This window comes from Lolium rigidum, chromosome 6 (assembly GCF_022539505.1).
Source record: "Lolium rigidum isolate FL_2022 chromosome 6, APGP_CSIRO_Lrig_0.1, whole genome shotgun sequence".
Classification (NCBI taxonomy): domain Eukaryota; kingdom Viridiplantae; phylum Streptophyta; class Magnoliopsida; order Poales; family Poaceae; genus Lolium; species Lolium rigidum.
In genome coordinates this window covers 119,191,581-119,208,535 of record NC_061513.1, presented here as the reverse complement: position 1 = coordinate 119,208,535, position 16,955 = coordinate 119,191,581, and the positions used below count along the sequence as shown (strand labels likewise).

The following is a 16,955-nucleotide window of genomic DNA, read 5'->3' as shown; positions in this document are numbered from 1 at the left end:
CTAGCAGACCCCCCCCCCCCCCTATCCCCACCAGGGGGTGGGGATACGGAGGGTCTGCTAGCTCGGATGAGTTTCCAACCCCTCAAAACAAGGTTTTGACAAATTGGATATTAGAACCAATACAACATTCACACTAAATACAAGTTTTAAATCACACAATAATCGTCATAATTATTACAATAATGTTTTTCGGGACTGCCAACAAATATTCTAATGGAAGAATCAAACAAATAACAAATGTTCCCGCAATCAAACAATCAAGATAAATGTTTCACACATACAACAATATGAAATGAATGAAAAACTCATTGGCCATGCAACTGCCAGTGGTGATCAATCAGATCTTGGGTGAGCTGGTGATGAGTCTCGGCATCTTCAACGCTGCGATGCGCCGCAAAAAAAGCTTCAATCCGATCAGGGTTCCGCTGGGGCTGCACTCGGGTGCCAACATTGTCATAGAAACATGGCAAGTTCAACCCTCTCTCATCTTCAATGATCATGTTGTGAAGAATCACACAACATGTCATGATTTCAACAAGAGTTTCCTTGTCCCAAATCTTTGCAGGACCCCGGACAATAGCAAACTTTGCTTGCAAAATACCAAAAGCTCTCTCAATGTTCTTGCGGCATGCCTCTTGATTTTTGGTGAAGCAAGCTTCTTTTCTTGTCAAAGCCTTGCCCTTTTTCTCTTTAATAGACTTGACAAGAGTTCCATAGTTAGGGTAAATACCATCTGTGAGATAGTACCCCATGGTGTACTCATTGTTCATAACTTTATAGTTACAAGTTGGAGCATCACCCTTAACTAATCTTGCAAACAAAGGGGGCCAAGATGTTGATGTCGTTGAGTGTCCCCGGTAGACCAAAAAAAAGCATGCCAAATCCATAAGTTTTGCGAGGCCATAACTTCAAGAACAATGGTAGCATCACAAATTTTGCCACAATACATTCCATGCCATGATTTTGGACAATTTTTCCATGTCCAATGCATGCAACCCAAACTACCAAGCATCCCCGGCCACCCCCTCTTTTCATTGATCTCCATGAGTCTCTTCGTATCTTGCTCATCTGGAGCTCAAAGATACGTCTCACCATACAACTTGATCACCATCTTGGCAAACATACACACGCAATCCGTGGTTGTATGTACACCAATGCGAAGGTACTCACCGGTTAGTCTGCTGGGATACCGTATGAAATCACCCTCATGGCGGCTGATATTTTCTGAAATGGGCTAAATCACATGACTTGGGCAGCGTTCCTCCTTTGCTTGAAGTAATCGCAATTTGCCTCGCAATTTCTGATGATTCTATCGAACAAACTCCTATGCATTAGATACCTTCTACGAAAGAGGCGGGAGGATAGGTCGGTACCTCGGCAAAATAATTTTGCATGAGATGTTCGTGGCCGATTGCGCGGTTCCGCGGAATGCACATACGCCCCATGGTGAATCCTTTTCTCTGATCCAGCAGCTTGGCGCGGTCCTCAATTTGCTTCATGCCGAACAGGAGCAGCAGCATCTCCGTGTCGTCGTTGTTCAGTAGCTCGTCGAGGTCCGAATCATCGGAATCCGATGAGGACCAATCGGTCGACGAATCCACCAAATCCTCCATATGCACATCTTCCGAAGTCATCTACCACCGTGAAGCATAGATCAACCTCCAAACATGTCGATTGTACCGGCCAAAACGAAGAGGAACGCGGCGGGACTACTCAGCGTGGGTCTGACGGCGGAGGAGACCGCGGGGGTGCGGCGGCGCGCGGAGTGGCGCGTATCTCCGGCGAGGGTGCGGCGGGCGTGGACGCGGCGCGGCTCGGCGGGCGGCGGAGGGGGCCGGATCTAAAGCTTTCCAGCGGCGGCGCGCGGGTGGCTACGGCGCCGGCGCGGGGGAAAACAGGTGCGAAATCTAAAATGTCCACGCGCCCTAACTGAAATGAGATGCTGGGTTTCCTGTATTTCCTCTCCCACCCCGCACAAGTAGGGGGCCAGAACCCACCCCTTAGCCGAAACTGGAAAAAACTGACGCGGGACCCTGTTTTACGGGGTCTGCTAGACGGCCGGGTAGAGCCCAACCCCGTATTTCGGTGGTTATTATACGAGTTTATCCCTTTTAAGGGGTGTGTTAGACATGCTCTTATGTGAGTATTCTAAGTTCTGCAGTGTCTTTCACGCTGGTGATCCAGGCTTGAACTGCCAAGTCTTTTCTCGAAGATATGTAAATAGTACAAGTGTACAAGCTTTCATCACGTAGTAGACCTGCACAAGGGCACTATGTTACAGATAGAAGGGCTTTGGTCGATCTCCTGAACCTTCATTCCTTCTTTCCGATGCCGTGAGACATGTTGTAGATCCCGCGACCCTGCGCATTCAAGCGCAGGCCACATCAGCTCATTATCTTAACCAAAACGAAAGAAGCGCGGTAAATTAATTACATGGATGGTGGTTGTTCAACTTACAACGAGGAACACGCTGGAGGCGGCCAGGGCGAGAGGGATGGCCACGGAGGTGACCATGTCGTAGCGGCCTTTAAGGTAAGTCGGCCTGTGGACGCTCTGGAAGTACCGCTGCTTCTGCAAGATCTTCTCCCTCGGCCAGAACGGCGGCTCCGGCTCCGACGACAACGCCATGCTCTCTCAGAAGTTGCAGGACAATGTTCCCTCTTGTAAACGAGTTGCAGTTAGCGATGCATATGCTGAGCGTCGGTACCTTTAATAAGCGCCGAAAGATGTCAGCTAGAAACTCCCCGAATGCACTGAAACGCACTCCCGGTCACTTCAGTATGAGACGTCCAGGACTTTCCAGGCAGTTCGGTAAGATACACCCAGAACGTTCTACAATGGAAAACAAATATCGTGTGCAAATTCATAACAAACTGCATTACTATATCAGAAATAACAATAATCACACAGAGACAAGCGTGTATGCTTAAATCAATCTCCAACTGCTTGGCCCAAAGCCAAGGGGCGACTAGGGCCTGTAAGACGTATAACGTATGTTGGTTGTGGGAACTGGCTCAACCCTCAAAGGGGTGGCCTATCACATATATATATTGATATACAGGTGTACAAGGTATAATACACAGATAGACTACAATACAAAGTCTAACACCCTCCCTCAATCTTAGCCACTTCGTAAAGAATCTAGAAGAGTAAGATTGCGCCTACAAGCCTCAAACTGTGGTAAAGGCAGTGGCTTGGTGAAGATGTCTGCAAGTTGATCTTTGGAAGAGATGAACTTGATTTGTAGTAACTTCTGTGCAACACGTTCCCGTAGAAAGTGAAAGTCAACTTCGATGTGTTTCATTCGAGCATGGAATACCGGATTTGCGGAGAGGTATAGAGCACCGATGTTATCACACCAAAGGACTGGAGGCCGTGGTTGAGAAATTCTCAACTCTCGCAGCAACGACTGTACCCAAATGAGCTCTGTAGTGGCATTAGCAACAGCCTTGTATTCTGCTTCAGTACTGCTGCGTGACACTGTGGCTTGTTTTCGAGCACTCCAGGCGATCAAAGTCGAGCCAAAGAACACTGCATAGCCCCCCGTGGATCGCCTGTCATCAGGACTATCGGCCCAATCCGCATCAGAGTAAGCCGAAATAACCTCAGAAGAACTGGGCCGAATAGATAACCCGTAAGACACTGTGAGTCGTACATAACGCAGAATACGCTTGACAGCAGACCAATGAGTGTCACGAGGCATATGAAGATACTGACAAACTCGGTTGACAGCATAAGAAAGATCAGGACGCGTAATAGTCAGATACTGAAGACCCCCCAACAATGCTCCTGTACTCTGTAGCATCCGCAGAAGACAGAAGCTCACCATCAACAGCAGTGATCCTGTCAGTGGACGACATAGGAGTGGTGGTCGGTTTGCACTTAAGCATCCCAGCCCGCTGCAAGAGATCCAAGGAATACTTCTTCTGTGTCATGATCAAACCATCAGCAGAAGGAGCAACCTCAATTCCCAAGAAGAAGTGAAGTGTGCCCAGATCTTCGACAGCAAAATCAGCGCCAAGAGCATGAACCAGGGCATCCGCAACAGACGTGGAGGAGCTGATTAGAATAATATCATCAACATAAACCAACAGATACATAGTAACGTCGGGTCTCTGTAGAAGAAATAATGATAAATCAGCAGTAGAGGGTGCAAAACCATGAACACGAAGAGCAGCTGCAAGACGAGCATGCCAAGCACGAGGAGCTTGCTTCAGACCATAGAGTGCTTTGGTAAGACGACAGAGATAATCTTGATGATCAGCATCAAAAAATCCAGGGGGCTGCCGCATATAAACCTCTTCCTCCAATAACCCATGAAGGAAAGCATTCTGCACATCAAGCTGTCGAAGAGACCAACCTCGAGTAACTGCAAGTGAGAGAAGAAGTCTGATGGTTGTAGGCTTGACCACAGGACTGAAAGTGTCTTCATAATCAAGGCCATGACGTTGCCGAAAACCGCGAGCAACCAGACGCGCTTTGTAGCGCTCGATGGAGCCATCAGAGTGCTTCTTCACCTTGAATACCCATTTGGAATCAATAATATTGACGCGAGAGGGAGGCGGAACAAGAGTCCAGGTCTTGTTGCGAAGAAGAGCACTGTACTCCTGCTCCATGGCCTCACACCAATGAGGTATACTAAGAGCAGCTTGATACGTACGCGGCTCAGTAGTCGGATCCGCAAGAGCAGCCGACATACATGCGGCATACCAGGCGACGGTACCATCGGTGCGCTCCTTAGGGCGAACAATACCGCTGCGACTGCGTGTATGAGGACGCGAGACAGCAGGTGCAGTCGAGGTCAGGAGCAGCCGAGGAAGAACTGGAGAGGCCAGGCCCAGGCGACGAGGAACTGGGAGAAGGCACCACAGTAGACGACGACGACGGGCTTGAGGGCTGCTGCACACGCGGCGGTGAAGGCGATGTGGGGGGCGCAGGCGACGCGCAGTCCTCCGACCGCACAGGCGAGGACGACGGAGGCGTCGTGGGCCGGGACGAGCAGGCCGGCATGGAGGCGGCACGGGCGGGCGAGTCAGGCGCTGCGGGGGAAGCCACAGCCACGCCAGAGCCGACGTCGATCGGCGGGGCATGCACCGCACGCAGACCGAGGCCATGCAGAGGAGCTGCTGAGTCGACGTGGTGGTGAACAGCATCGGCAGCAGACTCCGAGGCAGGCGACGAGGAGGAAGGCTCGTCGAGCAGCTCCAAGCGGGCACCACGACCAGTTCCTGCACCATGGTTAGGTAGCAACACATGAGAGTATGCAATATCATCAAATTGGTCAGCGACAACAGGAGATGAATGCATAGGTGGAGACTCCGTGTTGGACCCAGGAAGTGAAGCAAAGGGAAACACATGCTCATCGAACACAACGTCCCGAGATATGTAGACCCGATTAGTGGGAACATGAAGACACTTGTAGCCTTTGTGAAGTGAACTATAGCCAAGGAAAACGCACTTTTTGGACCGAAACTCGAGCTTACGTTTGTTGTCGGGTCGGAGATGCGGCCAGCAAGCACAGCCAAACACTTTAAAGAAAGTATAGTCAGTCAGTTCATTAAGAAGAAGCTCAATAGGTGTTTTCATGTTAAGAACATGAGTGGGTGTACGATTAATAAGGAAGCAAGCAGTGGTGAAGGCATCACTCCAGAATCTAAAGGGAACAGATGCATGAGCCAAAAGGGTAAGTCCAGTTTCAACAAGATGCCGATGCTTACGCTCGGCGGAACCATTCTGCTGATGTGTGTGTGGACAAGCTAAACGATGGGAAATCCCAAGCTGTTGGAAGAAAGCATTGAGATTGCGATACTCGCCACCCCAATCAGACTGTACGTGAACAACTTTATGCTTGAGAAGACGTTCAACATGCTTTTGAAACTGTATAAAGATATCAAACACATCAGATTTGCGCTTAATGAGATAAAGCCATGTAAAGCGACTATAAGCATCAATGAAACTGACATAATAGTTATGGCCACTAACAGAAGTCTGGGCAGGGCCCCATACATCCCAAAAAACTAGTTCAAGAGGATGGTGAACTTCACGACTAGACTCCGAAAAAGGAAGTTGATGACTCTTCCCCTGCTGACAAGCATCACACACGACAACATCTTTATTACTAGGCATGCTAGGAAGCTCATGACGACGCAAAATATGACGAACAATAGGAGTGGCTGGATGACCAAGACGAGCATGCCACTGTGACGACGACACCCGAACACCGCTGAAGACGCGAGAGACCGTAGGCGACTCCAGGCGATAGAGACCTTGACATAGGCGCCCACTAAGAAGAACGTCCCGCGTGTCCCGGTCCTTTACAAAAAGATCAAACGGGTGAAATTCACAAAGCACATTATTGTCATAAGTGAGCTTAGGAACAGAAAGAAGATTGCGTGTGACAGAGGGAACTCTAAGAACATTGCGAAGTTTAAGAGTCCTAGCAGCATGACTAGTGATGAGAGATGCTTGACCAATATGAGATATATGCATACCTGATCCATTGGCGGTGTGCACCTTATCAGAACCATGATATGGTTCGCGAGTGTCGAGGTTGCCGAGCTCATTCGTCAGGTGATCCGTAGCCCCAGTATCCATGTACCAATGGGGGTCAGCGGAGAAGGACTGAGTATGGCCATGTTGGCTGTGCTGATCACTGTGCTTCGCCGGGCGATCCGCCATGGCCACTTGACGCTCGTTATTCCCCGTGTCCTTGCCATCATTGCCGAGACCGAGGAAGGACCGCTGAAAACGGCGGTGACACTTGGACGCCCAATGACCGTCACGACCACATAATTGGCACACCTTCTTGGGACGGCCGTCCGCACCAGTCGATGATGGAGGTTGGGACGGGCCGGCCGCAACCTTGCCCAAGGCAGGAGACGGGGCGGAGGGCCGGCTACCCTTGTAGGCAGCGTGCGCGGAGGAGCCAGCGTGGCCACGCTGAGTGCGGCGCGCCTCCACACGCTGTTCGGTGAGGAGAAGACGCGAGTAGAGCTCATGAGCCATCATCGGAGTAGTGCGTTCATTGACCACCTCAACAAGGCCATCATACTCCTCATCGAGACCATTGACGATGTAAGAGGTGAATTCGGAGTCGGTGAGAGGCTGCCCAATAGATGCCATCGTATCAGCGAGAGACTTGACCTTGTTGTAGTAGGTTGTGGCCGTGTCATCAAGCTTTTGACAATCACCAAGAGCGCGGCGAAGGGCGCTGGCACGGGCTTGGGACTGCGATGCAAAAGAGCGCTCAAGGATAGTCCACGCCTCATGGGAGGTCTTGGCGAAGACAACCATCCCGGACACCGCCGGGGTGAGCGAGCCCTGGATAGCCGAGAGAATAGCCTGATCTTGACCCGTCCAGACGCGATGCGCTGGATTGTAAACCGGGCCATTGACGCTATCCATAAGCGCAGGCGGACAAGACAGCGTGCCGTCAACGTAGCCAAGGAGGTGATGACTCCCAAGGAGTGGCTGGACCTGCGCACGCCAGAAGATGTAGTTCTCCGGCGAGAGCTTGACGGTGATCAGGTGGCCGAAGTGGAACGGCGCCGGGAGCGAGCCGGTGGTGAAGACGGCCGGGGGCGAGTACGCCGAAGAAGCAGGAGCCGCCGGGGGCGCGAAGGGCGCGTAGGTCGGGGCAACCGGCGTCGGTGCGGGCGCCACCGAGGGTGTCACGGACGCAAACGCCGCAGAGGCGAAGGCCGCAGACGGGGGCTGCGCCACCATGGACTCGGCTGCATGGGTCGCCGGCAGAAGTGCCAGAGACGGGGCAGACGCGGGTGAGGAGGCAACAGCAGTGGACGGCAACGACGAAGAAGCCGACGGTGGAGCGGAGAACATGGATCCCACGGACACCGTGCCGAGCGGGGGCGACGTCATGGCGCCGTGATCGACCGGCACATTGAGGAGTGCGGCGAGCGAGGCCGGGAGAAGGCCCGCGTTAGCGTGACCGGAGGAGGCGGCGCTCGTCATGGAGGCGGAAGCGGAGAGGATCGGAGTAGGGGGCGGCGGCGGCGGCCAGGGAGACCCGGGGCGGCGGCGACCTAACCCTAGCTAGTCTGATACCATGTAAGACGTATAACGTATGTTGGTTGTGGGAACTGGCTCAACCCTCAAAGGGATGGCCTATCACATATATATATATTGATATACAGGTGTACAAGGTATAATACACAGATAGACTACAATACAAAGTCTAACAGGGCCTGTTCTGCTTTGCAGTAGCTCCCTATAGTCTTTGCTCGTGTTTACCTTCAGCAAATTCAGATTTAGGCAACATTCAAACTTTTAAGTATTAATCATTTTCAGAACAATTTGAGTTAGTTGGCAGGAGCGACGCGAACATGTACCCCCTCTATCACAAATTATGACGTATATTCTCCTTTGCTCAGTCATAAACTTTTCAACATCAAAAATTGCAATGCATTTATCAATATCAAACTGCTTGGCCAAAGCTTAAAGGTTACTTGAGCTTGCTTTGCCTTGCTTGCTCCTATTTACCTTCAGCTGAAGAATTGCATTAAGCAAATTCAGGTTTAGGGAACATTCAGTTCAGTTTCAAAATAATAATTTGAATTGAAGATTGGTAGGGGCCTCACGAACACGTACCCCTCTATCACAAATTATGACGTCCATTCTCGTTCAAGAGGAGATGGTGGACTAGTGCCCTTAAGTGCAATGAAGGCCACTAATCCAGGCCATGGATCTTCTTGATCACCCATAGACCCCGTCGAGGTAAGTAATTTTCTTGGTAGCACCGGACGCCCTATATGAAGAGTCTGTCCATGTGCCTCGTTCTATTAATAAGCAGTACGGGACTAAACATCAAGCTTGGTCGCTTGGACGTGTTGCCCTCAGATGCTGGCCGACGGGCGGAAAGAACGTCAGGAAGTTGAATTGGGCTTCTTGGCCAGACGGGATACCAAGCCACTCACGCGGAGTTGAGTTTGTATGGCCAGACGAGATCCCGATTTTGATTTCGTTCCGAAGTGCGCTGCCAGACTACTCGCAGTGGGAGTAACATATGTAGTAACATCAACAATAAACAATATACAATGTCAACTAAGCATTTTGATGATATGATATGTCATTAATGAAGGAAATAGAGGATAGTGGTAGCTAGCTACCATCACATCACATATTCCAATGCAAAATGAGTCTACAACTTAATAAATATAGCATTTTATGTTACTTACTAACCACTATAGATGTAGTAACATGTGTATTTTTTTCGAAAAGAGAGCAGTGCCCCAGCCTCTGCATCAAAGGATGCACACAACTTTTCTTTATTAAATTATTCACAAAACCTTACAAGAAGAATACTGAAAGAGGAGATGTTTTGCAACGCAATTGTATTGATCACAATGTGGTGTATTTATACACCTACAACCGAGGGACCTAAACCCTAACCAAACCTAGCACGCCTCAATCAGCTATACAAGGAAACAGATCCTCTGATTAAAGGGGCTGGTAGACTAGTTAGGTAGGATTACATGGAGAACACATTATGTTCGTTTACACCCCCCCTCAGTCGCAGCGTCGTCGGAGATGATGCCAAGACTGGAGCGAAAAGACTCAAATGACGTAGTTGGTAATCCTTTAGTCATGATGTCGGCGAGTTGCTCCGTAGTAGGAACATGGACAACTCGGAAATGACCAAGGGCTACCTTCTCACACACAAAATGGATGTCCAGCTCTATGTGCTTCGTCCGCCGATGATGAACAGGATTTGCAGAGAGATACACTGCCGAGACATTGTCACAGAACACAACTGTGGCCTTCTGCACAGGGCAGAGAAGTTCACCAAGAAGCTGGCGAAGCCAACAGCATTCAGCCACTGCATTTGCCACAGAACGGTATTCAGCTTCGGCACTGGATCGGGAGACGATCGGCTGCCGTTTGGAAGACCAAGAAACGAGACTGTCGCCAAGGTAGACACAAAATCCCGAAGTTGAACGCCGAGTGTCCGGGCATCCAGCCCAATCGGCGTCCGAGTAAGCAGCAAGGTCGAAGGAGGAAGAACCTCGGATGACAAGACCATGTGATGTAGTTCCGCGGAGGTAGCGAAGCAACCGTTTGATCAATGCCCAATGAACATCATGAGGAGCATGCATATGCAAGCAAATCTGACCAACGGCATAGGAGATATCAGGTCGGGTGAGAGTCAGGTATTGAAGAGCCCCGGCAATACTTCTGTAGAACGTAGCATCCGGAGCAGCTTTACCGGCAGTAGAAGAGACTTTTGGTTTGGTGTCAACAGGCGTAGCAGAAGGTGTGCAATTTGACATGGCAGCTCGCTCAAGGATCTCATCAGCATAGCGTTCTTGAGAGAGGAAGAATCCTGTGCGAGTGCGGCGCACATGGACACCAAGGAAAAAATGCAGAGGCCCCAAATCTTTAAGCTTGAACTCAGACTGCAATTGATCAGTGATGTGGCGTAGAAACGGCATGGACGAAGCTGTCAAAATGATGTCATCAACATATAATAGCAAATAAGCAGTCTCAGTGCCACTGACATAGGCATCCCAAATGGGCCTGCCGAATATAGTACCCGGGGTTTATTGAAGGCCTACTACCCGAAGAATAAGAAGACTCGAGAGCCCAAGATGTATTTAAGGAAAAGATAGAGTTGTAATAGGAAGTGTTATTTGTAATCTGGCGGGATGAGTTAGAAACCATCCCGGACTCTGTAATCCTTGTATAGCACGAATCCCTCGGCTCCACCTATATAAAGGGGGGGTCGAGGGACGAGAAGATCATCGAATCATTGTCTGCAAACCCTAGTTTTCATATTCGTCGAGTACTTTTCGGCTGAAACCTTCGAGATCTACTTGCCCTCTACTTCTAACTAAACCCTAGCCTACAATCCATAGGCATTGACAAGTTAATCCCTTGTCAATTGGCGCCGTCTCGTGGGAATTAGAGGCGTAAGGAGCTGATCTCGATGGCACGTTCAAGATCTTCGACATCGTCAACCGGAAGCAATACTATGGATCGAGGTAAACAGATCGCTGCTGGTCTTGTTGATTTTGTTCCTCACCCACCCTCCCGTTTGGATGCATATGCGTATCTGGCGGAGCCCTTGGAGATGACGTTCGGAAGATTCCACTTTCGCGTCGAGAAGGAAGGATCGTATCGTGTCGAAATTCCGATTTCGTCGGGATCGTCGGCGGTCGATTCTGACTTTTCAAGCTATGCATCGTCAACTGAGTCAGAAGAAGAAACTTCGGCAACACGTTACGTCAGCATCAGAGCAAGAGAGAAACTCGCCAAGATCTTCAGCAACGCATCGTTTGAGTCATCTGCGGACTCATATATAAGCGATGGCTCAAGCGATGTCGACAGTTACGACTTCATCGACAAATCTCTCACAGTGGGCAAGGTCTTCATCAATCTCAACAATGATGTCACCGAACCCAACATAGATCCGAGTACAAAATATCATCAGATTTATGCTATCGAAGATCAAGAGGAAACATCGGAGGCCTTCGACGAGTTGGGAAATCCTTTTGTCGATCCCTCAGATCTAAGGAGAGGTATGGGCACTAAATATGTCGGGCCCACACCACGCGTCAGAGTTCAACTTCCACGAGCAGCCCGGGATAGAGCGGCAAAAGCCATAGATGGTTCGGAACCAATGACGACAACGGCTACAGCTCAAGAACCGCAAGCTTATCAATATATGCTCGCACGAACTGCCCGAGAAATAGAAAAACAGGACAGACTGAGTTGAACAGAGAAAGGAGGCAGCTTCGGCATCCAGCAGGAGAAGGGCAGATCTAAGTGGACAATCTAGAGTTTCGGGTGATAGCCACAGGGAGGCTCGGAACAGAGGAAGATCAAGGTTACAACACATACCCGAAGCAGAAAGAGAGTTCTTGGTTCAAAACCTCGACATGTCTTTTATGTCGATAGATACAAGGGGAAATATTATCCCTAAGACACCAGAAGCTGGGTATATGGCGACACAAGCTTACATCCTCGCATCCAGGCCACCCCCAGGAGATCCAAGGGAAACATTATACAACATGGCATTGGCAGGGGTTGGAGCTATGGGGACAGCGTTCGTAGCAACGCCTCCCGAAGGAGCGGCAAGGCAAAATAGTCCAAGACCTGCGGCAGCAACGGCGGCAGCTCCGGAAGGACCAAGTGGAGCAAGAGACACAGGAGTACAAGCAAGGGTCGATAGAGCAAGGCAAAGCAGAAGGGATCATCGGCAGTCCCCGGAGCTTAATGACGAGGATATGTGCGGTTTACCGTGCTTCACGAGAAGAGTCCGAAAAACTCGAGTCCCCTCAGGATTCAAGTTACCCGACCACTTCAAAAAGTTCGATGGCCTGCAAGATCCGGAGGACTGGTTAACTGATTACCTTGAAACGGTGAAGCTAACTCGGAGGAACTAGAGCAACCGCGATGCAAAGTATTCAGGTGCACTTAAGTGGAGCCGCACGATCTTGGATCAAAAAACTCCCGCCAGGATCCATCGACACTGGGAAAGTTTCGAGGACGTATTCGTCAAGAACTTCAGGTCCACATGCAAGAAGCCTCGCATCGTTGGAAGAGCTGAGGGCGTGTCGACAAAAGCCAGATGAGTCAATGAGAAAATACATCCAAAGGTGGAACATCATAAAAAACTCGGCAGAAAATATATCTGACGAGAGAGCAATAGATGCGTTTGTCGCAGAATCAGGCGCGGAGATTTTGTCGAGGACTTGGGAAGGACCAATCCAAAAACAGTATCCGCGTTGATGGAGATAGCAAATAGATGGGCAGACGGAGAAGACGCTGTCCACAATAAACGACACAGGTCGCCAGAGGAGGACCGTGGTCGAAATTATCAGACGAGGCGACGATTTCCTCGGCAGTATCCGAATTATGACGCCCCAGGGCAAATTTCGGCAGGATTTCGGTCAAATACAGGAGGAAGCAACAGAGACGATTATCAGAGAAGCAATGAGCAGCGAGGCGATAATAGGGACGACTCCCGCAACAGGCAAAATAGTGGGCCAAGGTTTCCACGACCTTTTGTGTCTCCCGAAGAAATGCTGAACGGACCGTGCCAGATGCACTTCTTCCTCGACAGCAATGGGAAAAGACAGTCAGGACACCTGCAGAAAGATTGTCGAAATTTTCAAGCAATGTTCGGATGTGCGTAAAACGCTCACGCACGAGCAGCACAGAGAAACCCTCGGGAGCCTAGGAGCGAAGTTCATCTACCGCCACCTCCCGCGACTACAGAAGGCAATCAACACCAGCTCAGAATAGCGGCAGCACCTGCACCACCACCCTATGTTGATCCTAACTCCAACGGAGCAGTGTCGATGATTCGAAGGGAAGGCCATCTAATAGAGCTCAAAAAGTAATCTCACGACAGGTGTTTATGGCAGAGAAAATGCCTCCACCAACAAGCTGAGTACCTTAATTGGTCGAGACAAGATATCGGTTTCACAATAGCAGATCATCCGCAGCAAGTTCCTCGACCAGGGCAGTCAGCACTTATACTGCCAGCAGTTATCGCAGGATTTGACGTTTCTCGAGTATTCATAGATGGTGGCAGCAGCTTAAACCTTATGTATGCAGATACATTGAGAAAGATGAACATATCCTTAGCAAACTTGAAGCCAACGGACACAAGGTTTCACGGCATCACACCAGAGAAACCAAGTTACCCATTGGGGAAGATCAACCTCGACGTTCAGCTTTGGAACCCGAGAAAATTATAGAATCGAGAAACTGGAGTTCGAAGTCGTGGATTTTCCATCGCAGTACCACGCTTTGCTGGGACGACCAGCATACGCTAGATTTATGGCAGTACCACACTATACCTACCTGTTATGGAGATTGCCTGGACCCAAGGGACCAATCACGGTCAAAGGGAGTTTCGCCTTAGCTGATAAGTGCGACAAGGATTTCCATCGGTTATCAGAAACCTTCGGGATGCAAGCAGAATACTTGGCGTCGAAAAGCATGACTGATTACGACGTACTGCCGTACGTCGGAAGGCCAAACAAAGAATCAACTTTCAACGCAGAGAAAAATTCTAAGGAGGTGCGGATTCACCCGACGGATCCAAAAAGACAACATCCATTGCAAACAACATGGATATCGCATAGGAAAGCGCGCTCGTCGAGTTCCTCCGTGAGAACTGGAAAATCTTCGCATGGTGTCCAGCTGACATGCCAGGAGTACCCATGGAACTTGCCGAGCACCACCTAAATTTGGATCCAACAGCGAAACCAATCAGACAACCTTTGCGGCGTTTTTCGGAACCAAACCGCAAATCCATGCTATCAGAAATAAATCGACTAGAGGAAGCTGGTTTTATCAGAGAGATATCTACAGAAGCCACATGGGTAGCTAACCCAGTGATGGTGCCAAAGAAAAACACGACAGTCCTTCGCATGTGCGTCGACTTCACGTGTCTCAACAAACATTGCCCTAAGGATCACTTTCCCCTCCCAAGGATCGATCAAATCATCGACTCCACGGCAGGTTGTGAACGTCTTTCCTTTTTGGATGCATACTCTGATTATAACCAGATCAGATTAAAAGAAGAGGATGAAGCCAAAACAGCGTTTATTACACCTTACGGCGTGTTTTGTTACAAGACAATGCCCTTTGGTCTAAAAATGCGGGAGCAACATATCGGAGGATGATGCGTAAGTGTTTAGCAACACAGTATCGGGAAAAACGTGCAAGTGTACATTGATGATGTCGTCATAACATCAAAAAAGGGGACAACGCTGATCGAGGATCTCAAAGAAACTTTTGACAACCTCGACAAATTCCGCCTCAAGCTGAACCCGACGAAGTGTTCTTTTGGCGTCCCAGCAGGAGAACTTCTGGGGTTTCTAGTTTCAGCAAGAGGGATTGAAGCAAATCCCGACAAAATACAAGCCATAGTAACAATGAGGAAGCCAACGAAGTTGAAAGAAATACAGCAGCTAACTGGGCGAGTCGCAGCTTTGAGCAGATTCGTCGCCAAGTTAGGAGAAAAAGCGTTACCATTTTATGCGCTGATCAAACAAGGAGATAAATTCCAAGTGGAACGAAGAAGCCGATAGAGCTTTCGAGGATCTGAAGCGAAAATATCGACACCACCAATCCCGGTGGCTCCAAAGGAAAAGGAACCTCTCCTCGCCGTATATTGCAGCCACACCCCAAGTGGTTAGCACGGTGTTAGTTGTCGAAAGAGAAGAAGAAGGGAGAATCCATGGAGTACAGCGACCAGTATACTTCGTGAGCGAAGTCTTGTCTTCCTCAAAACAAAGGTACCCTCAGTACCAAAAGCTAGCATATGGAGTGTTCACGACAGCACGAAAATTGCGCCACTATTTTTCGGCACACCCGATCATAGTGGTCAATGAAGCTCCTTTATCAAATATACTCGAACAACCCGTAAGCTACGGGTCGTGTCTCCCTTTGGGGAATAGAACTTTCCCTCGGGACATCACGTATGAAAAAAGAAAAGCAATAAAGTCGCAAATACTACCGGACTTCATCGCAGAGTGGATGGAGTTGCAAAATACAGGACCCCAGATTTATCGAGAACTCGGACTATGAATTTTGATGGGTCCAAGAGACTAGAAGGGGCTGGCGCAGGAGTAGTACTCATATCACCCGAAGGCGACAAGCTGAAGTACATCCTTCGGATGACGTTCCCTAACGCGTCTAACAATGAAGCAGAATATGAGGCTCTCATACACGGGATGAAGATGGCGAAAGCTCACTGGAGCAACTCGATTAAAAATCTTTGGCGATTCACAGTTGGTAGCTCAGCAAGTTATGAACCAATGTGACGCAGTCAATGACAGCATGATGGCATACAAGGAGGTGTACAATGAGCTCGAGAAGTTGTTCGATGGATGCGAAGTAAATCATATTAGTAGATTGAGCAACGACGAAGCCGACGTTCTGGCAAACATCGGGTCGCAGTGCCTTGCAGTCCCGCCAGGTGTATTTTGGGAAGAGATAACAGAGAGATCCACCGAGTCGACAAAATCAAAAAAGAAGGAGAAGAAACCCTCGGGGGCTACAGAGGAGAAGCAAGAGGAAGCAGAAGAAGAGCAAGACCTGGTCATGGTAATACAGATACCATGGATGCAGCCATACATATCATATATACTCAAGAAAGAAATACCCGACGATCCAGTTGAGGCAAGGCGAGTAATTCGACGCTCCAAAGCTTTCACAGTGGTTAAGGGAGAATTATATAAGAGAAGTATCTCGGGCGTCTTGCAAAGGTGCGTCACACCTGAAGAAGGAAGAATAATTCTGAAGGATGTACACGAAGGAATATGTGGCCACCACGCAAGTAGTCGAGCTATCGCAGCCAAGGTTTTTCGGGCAGGATTCTACTGGTTAACAGCAATTGAGGATGCTAAGGACATAGTACGAACTTGCGATGCGTGTCAAAGGTTCGCCGCAAAACCTCACTCTCCAGCAGTGCAGAAGCTAGCACCAATACCTTTGTCATGGCCCTTTGCACAATGGGGACTCGATATGGTGGGCAAGTTACACAAATCATGGCCAGGAGGAAAGGAGTACATGCTAGTAGCTGTCGACAAATTTACAAAGTGGATAGAAGCGAAGCCGATAAATTCACCAGACGGAGCATCTGCAGTAGAAAATTCATACAAGGCCTCGTCTTCAGGTTTGGAGTGCCCCACAAAGCATCGTCACAGACAACGGCAGCAACTTCACATCCAATGAATTCAAAGACTATTGCAAAGAGGTGGGTATCAAGCTGAATTTTGCGTCAGTTGCACATCCTCAAACCAATGGGCAAGTCGAGAAAGCCAATGGCATCATCCGCAATGGCATCAAGAAACGTCTCGTTGGGACCTTTAGAAAAAGCTCGACATACCTGGCCTGAAGAATTACCAAGTGTGCTGTGGAGCATCCGAACAACACCAAATACGGCGACACAGGAAACCCCGTTTTTTCGGTTCATGGCG

The 16,955-nt window shown here is 49.3% G+C and overlaps 1 protein-coding gene and 1 non-coding gene across 2 annotated transcripts; both read right to left on the bottom strand.

Moving 5' to 3' along the window:
- Positions 1-2,312: 2,312 nt before the first annotated feature.
- Positions 2,313-2,628, bottom strand: LOC124663207. Its single transcript, XM_047200933.1, has 2 exons — positions 2,458-2,628; positions 2,313-2,360 (listed from the first exon to the last, which is right to left on the bottom strand). Exons 1-2 carry the CDS (start codon positions 2,626-2,628, stop codon positions 2,313-2,315), a joined length of 219 nt encoding a protein of 72 aa, XP_047056889.1.
- A 5,956-nt stretch (positions 2,629-8,584) lies between these two features.
- On the bottom strand, positions 8,585-8,741 carry LOC124668928. The gene has a single exon (XR_006991992.1). It is a non-coding gene; the product is annotated as a U1 spliceosomal RNA (small nuclear RNA).
- Between the last annotated feature and the right edge of the window lie 8,214 nt (positions 8,742-16,955).

Coding starts and splice junctions, on each gene's coding strand:
- LOC124663207 (XM_047200933.1), bottom strand. CDS start 2,628: ATGGCGTTGTCGTCGGAGCCGGAGCCGCCGTTCTGGCCGAGGGAGAAG. Junction 2,361..2,457: donor CCTCCAGCGTGTTCCTCGTT/GTAAGTTGAACA, acceptor TTGAATGCGCAG/GGTCGCGGGATCTACAACAT.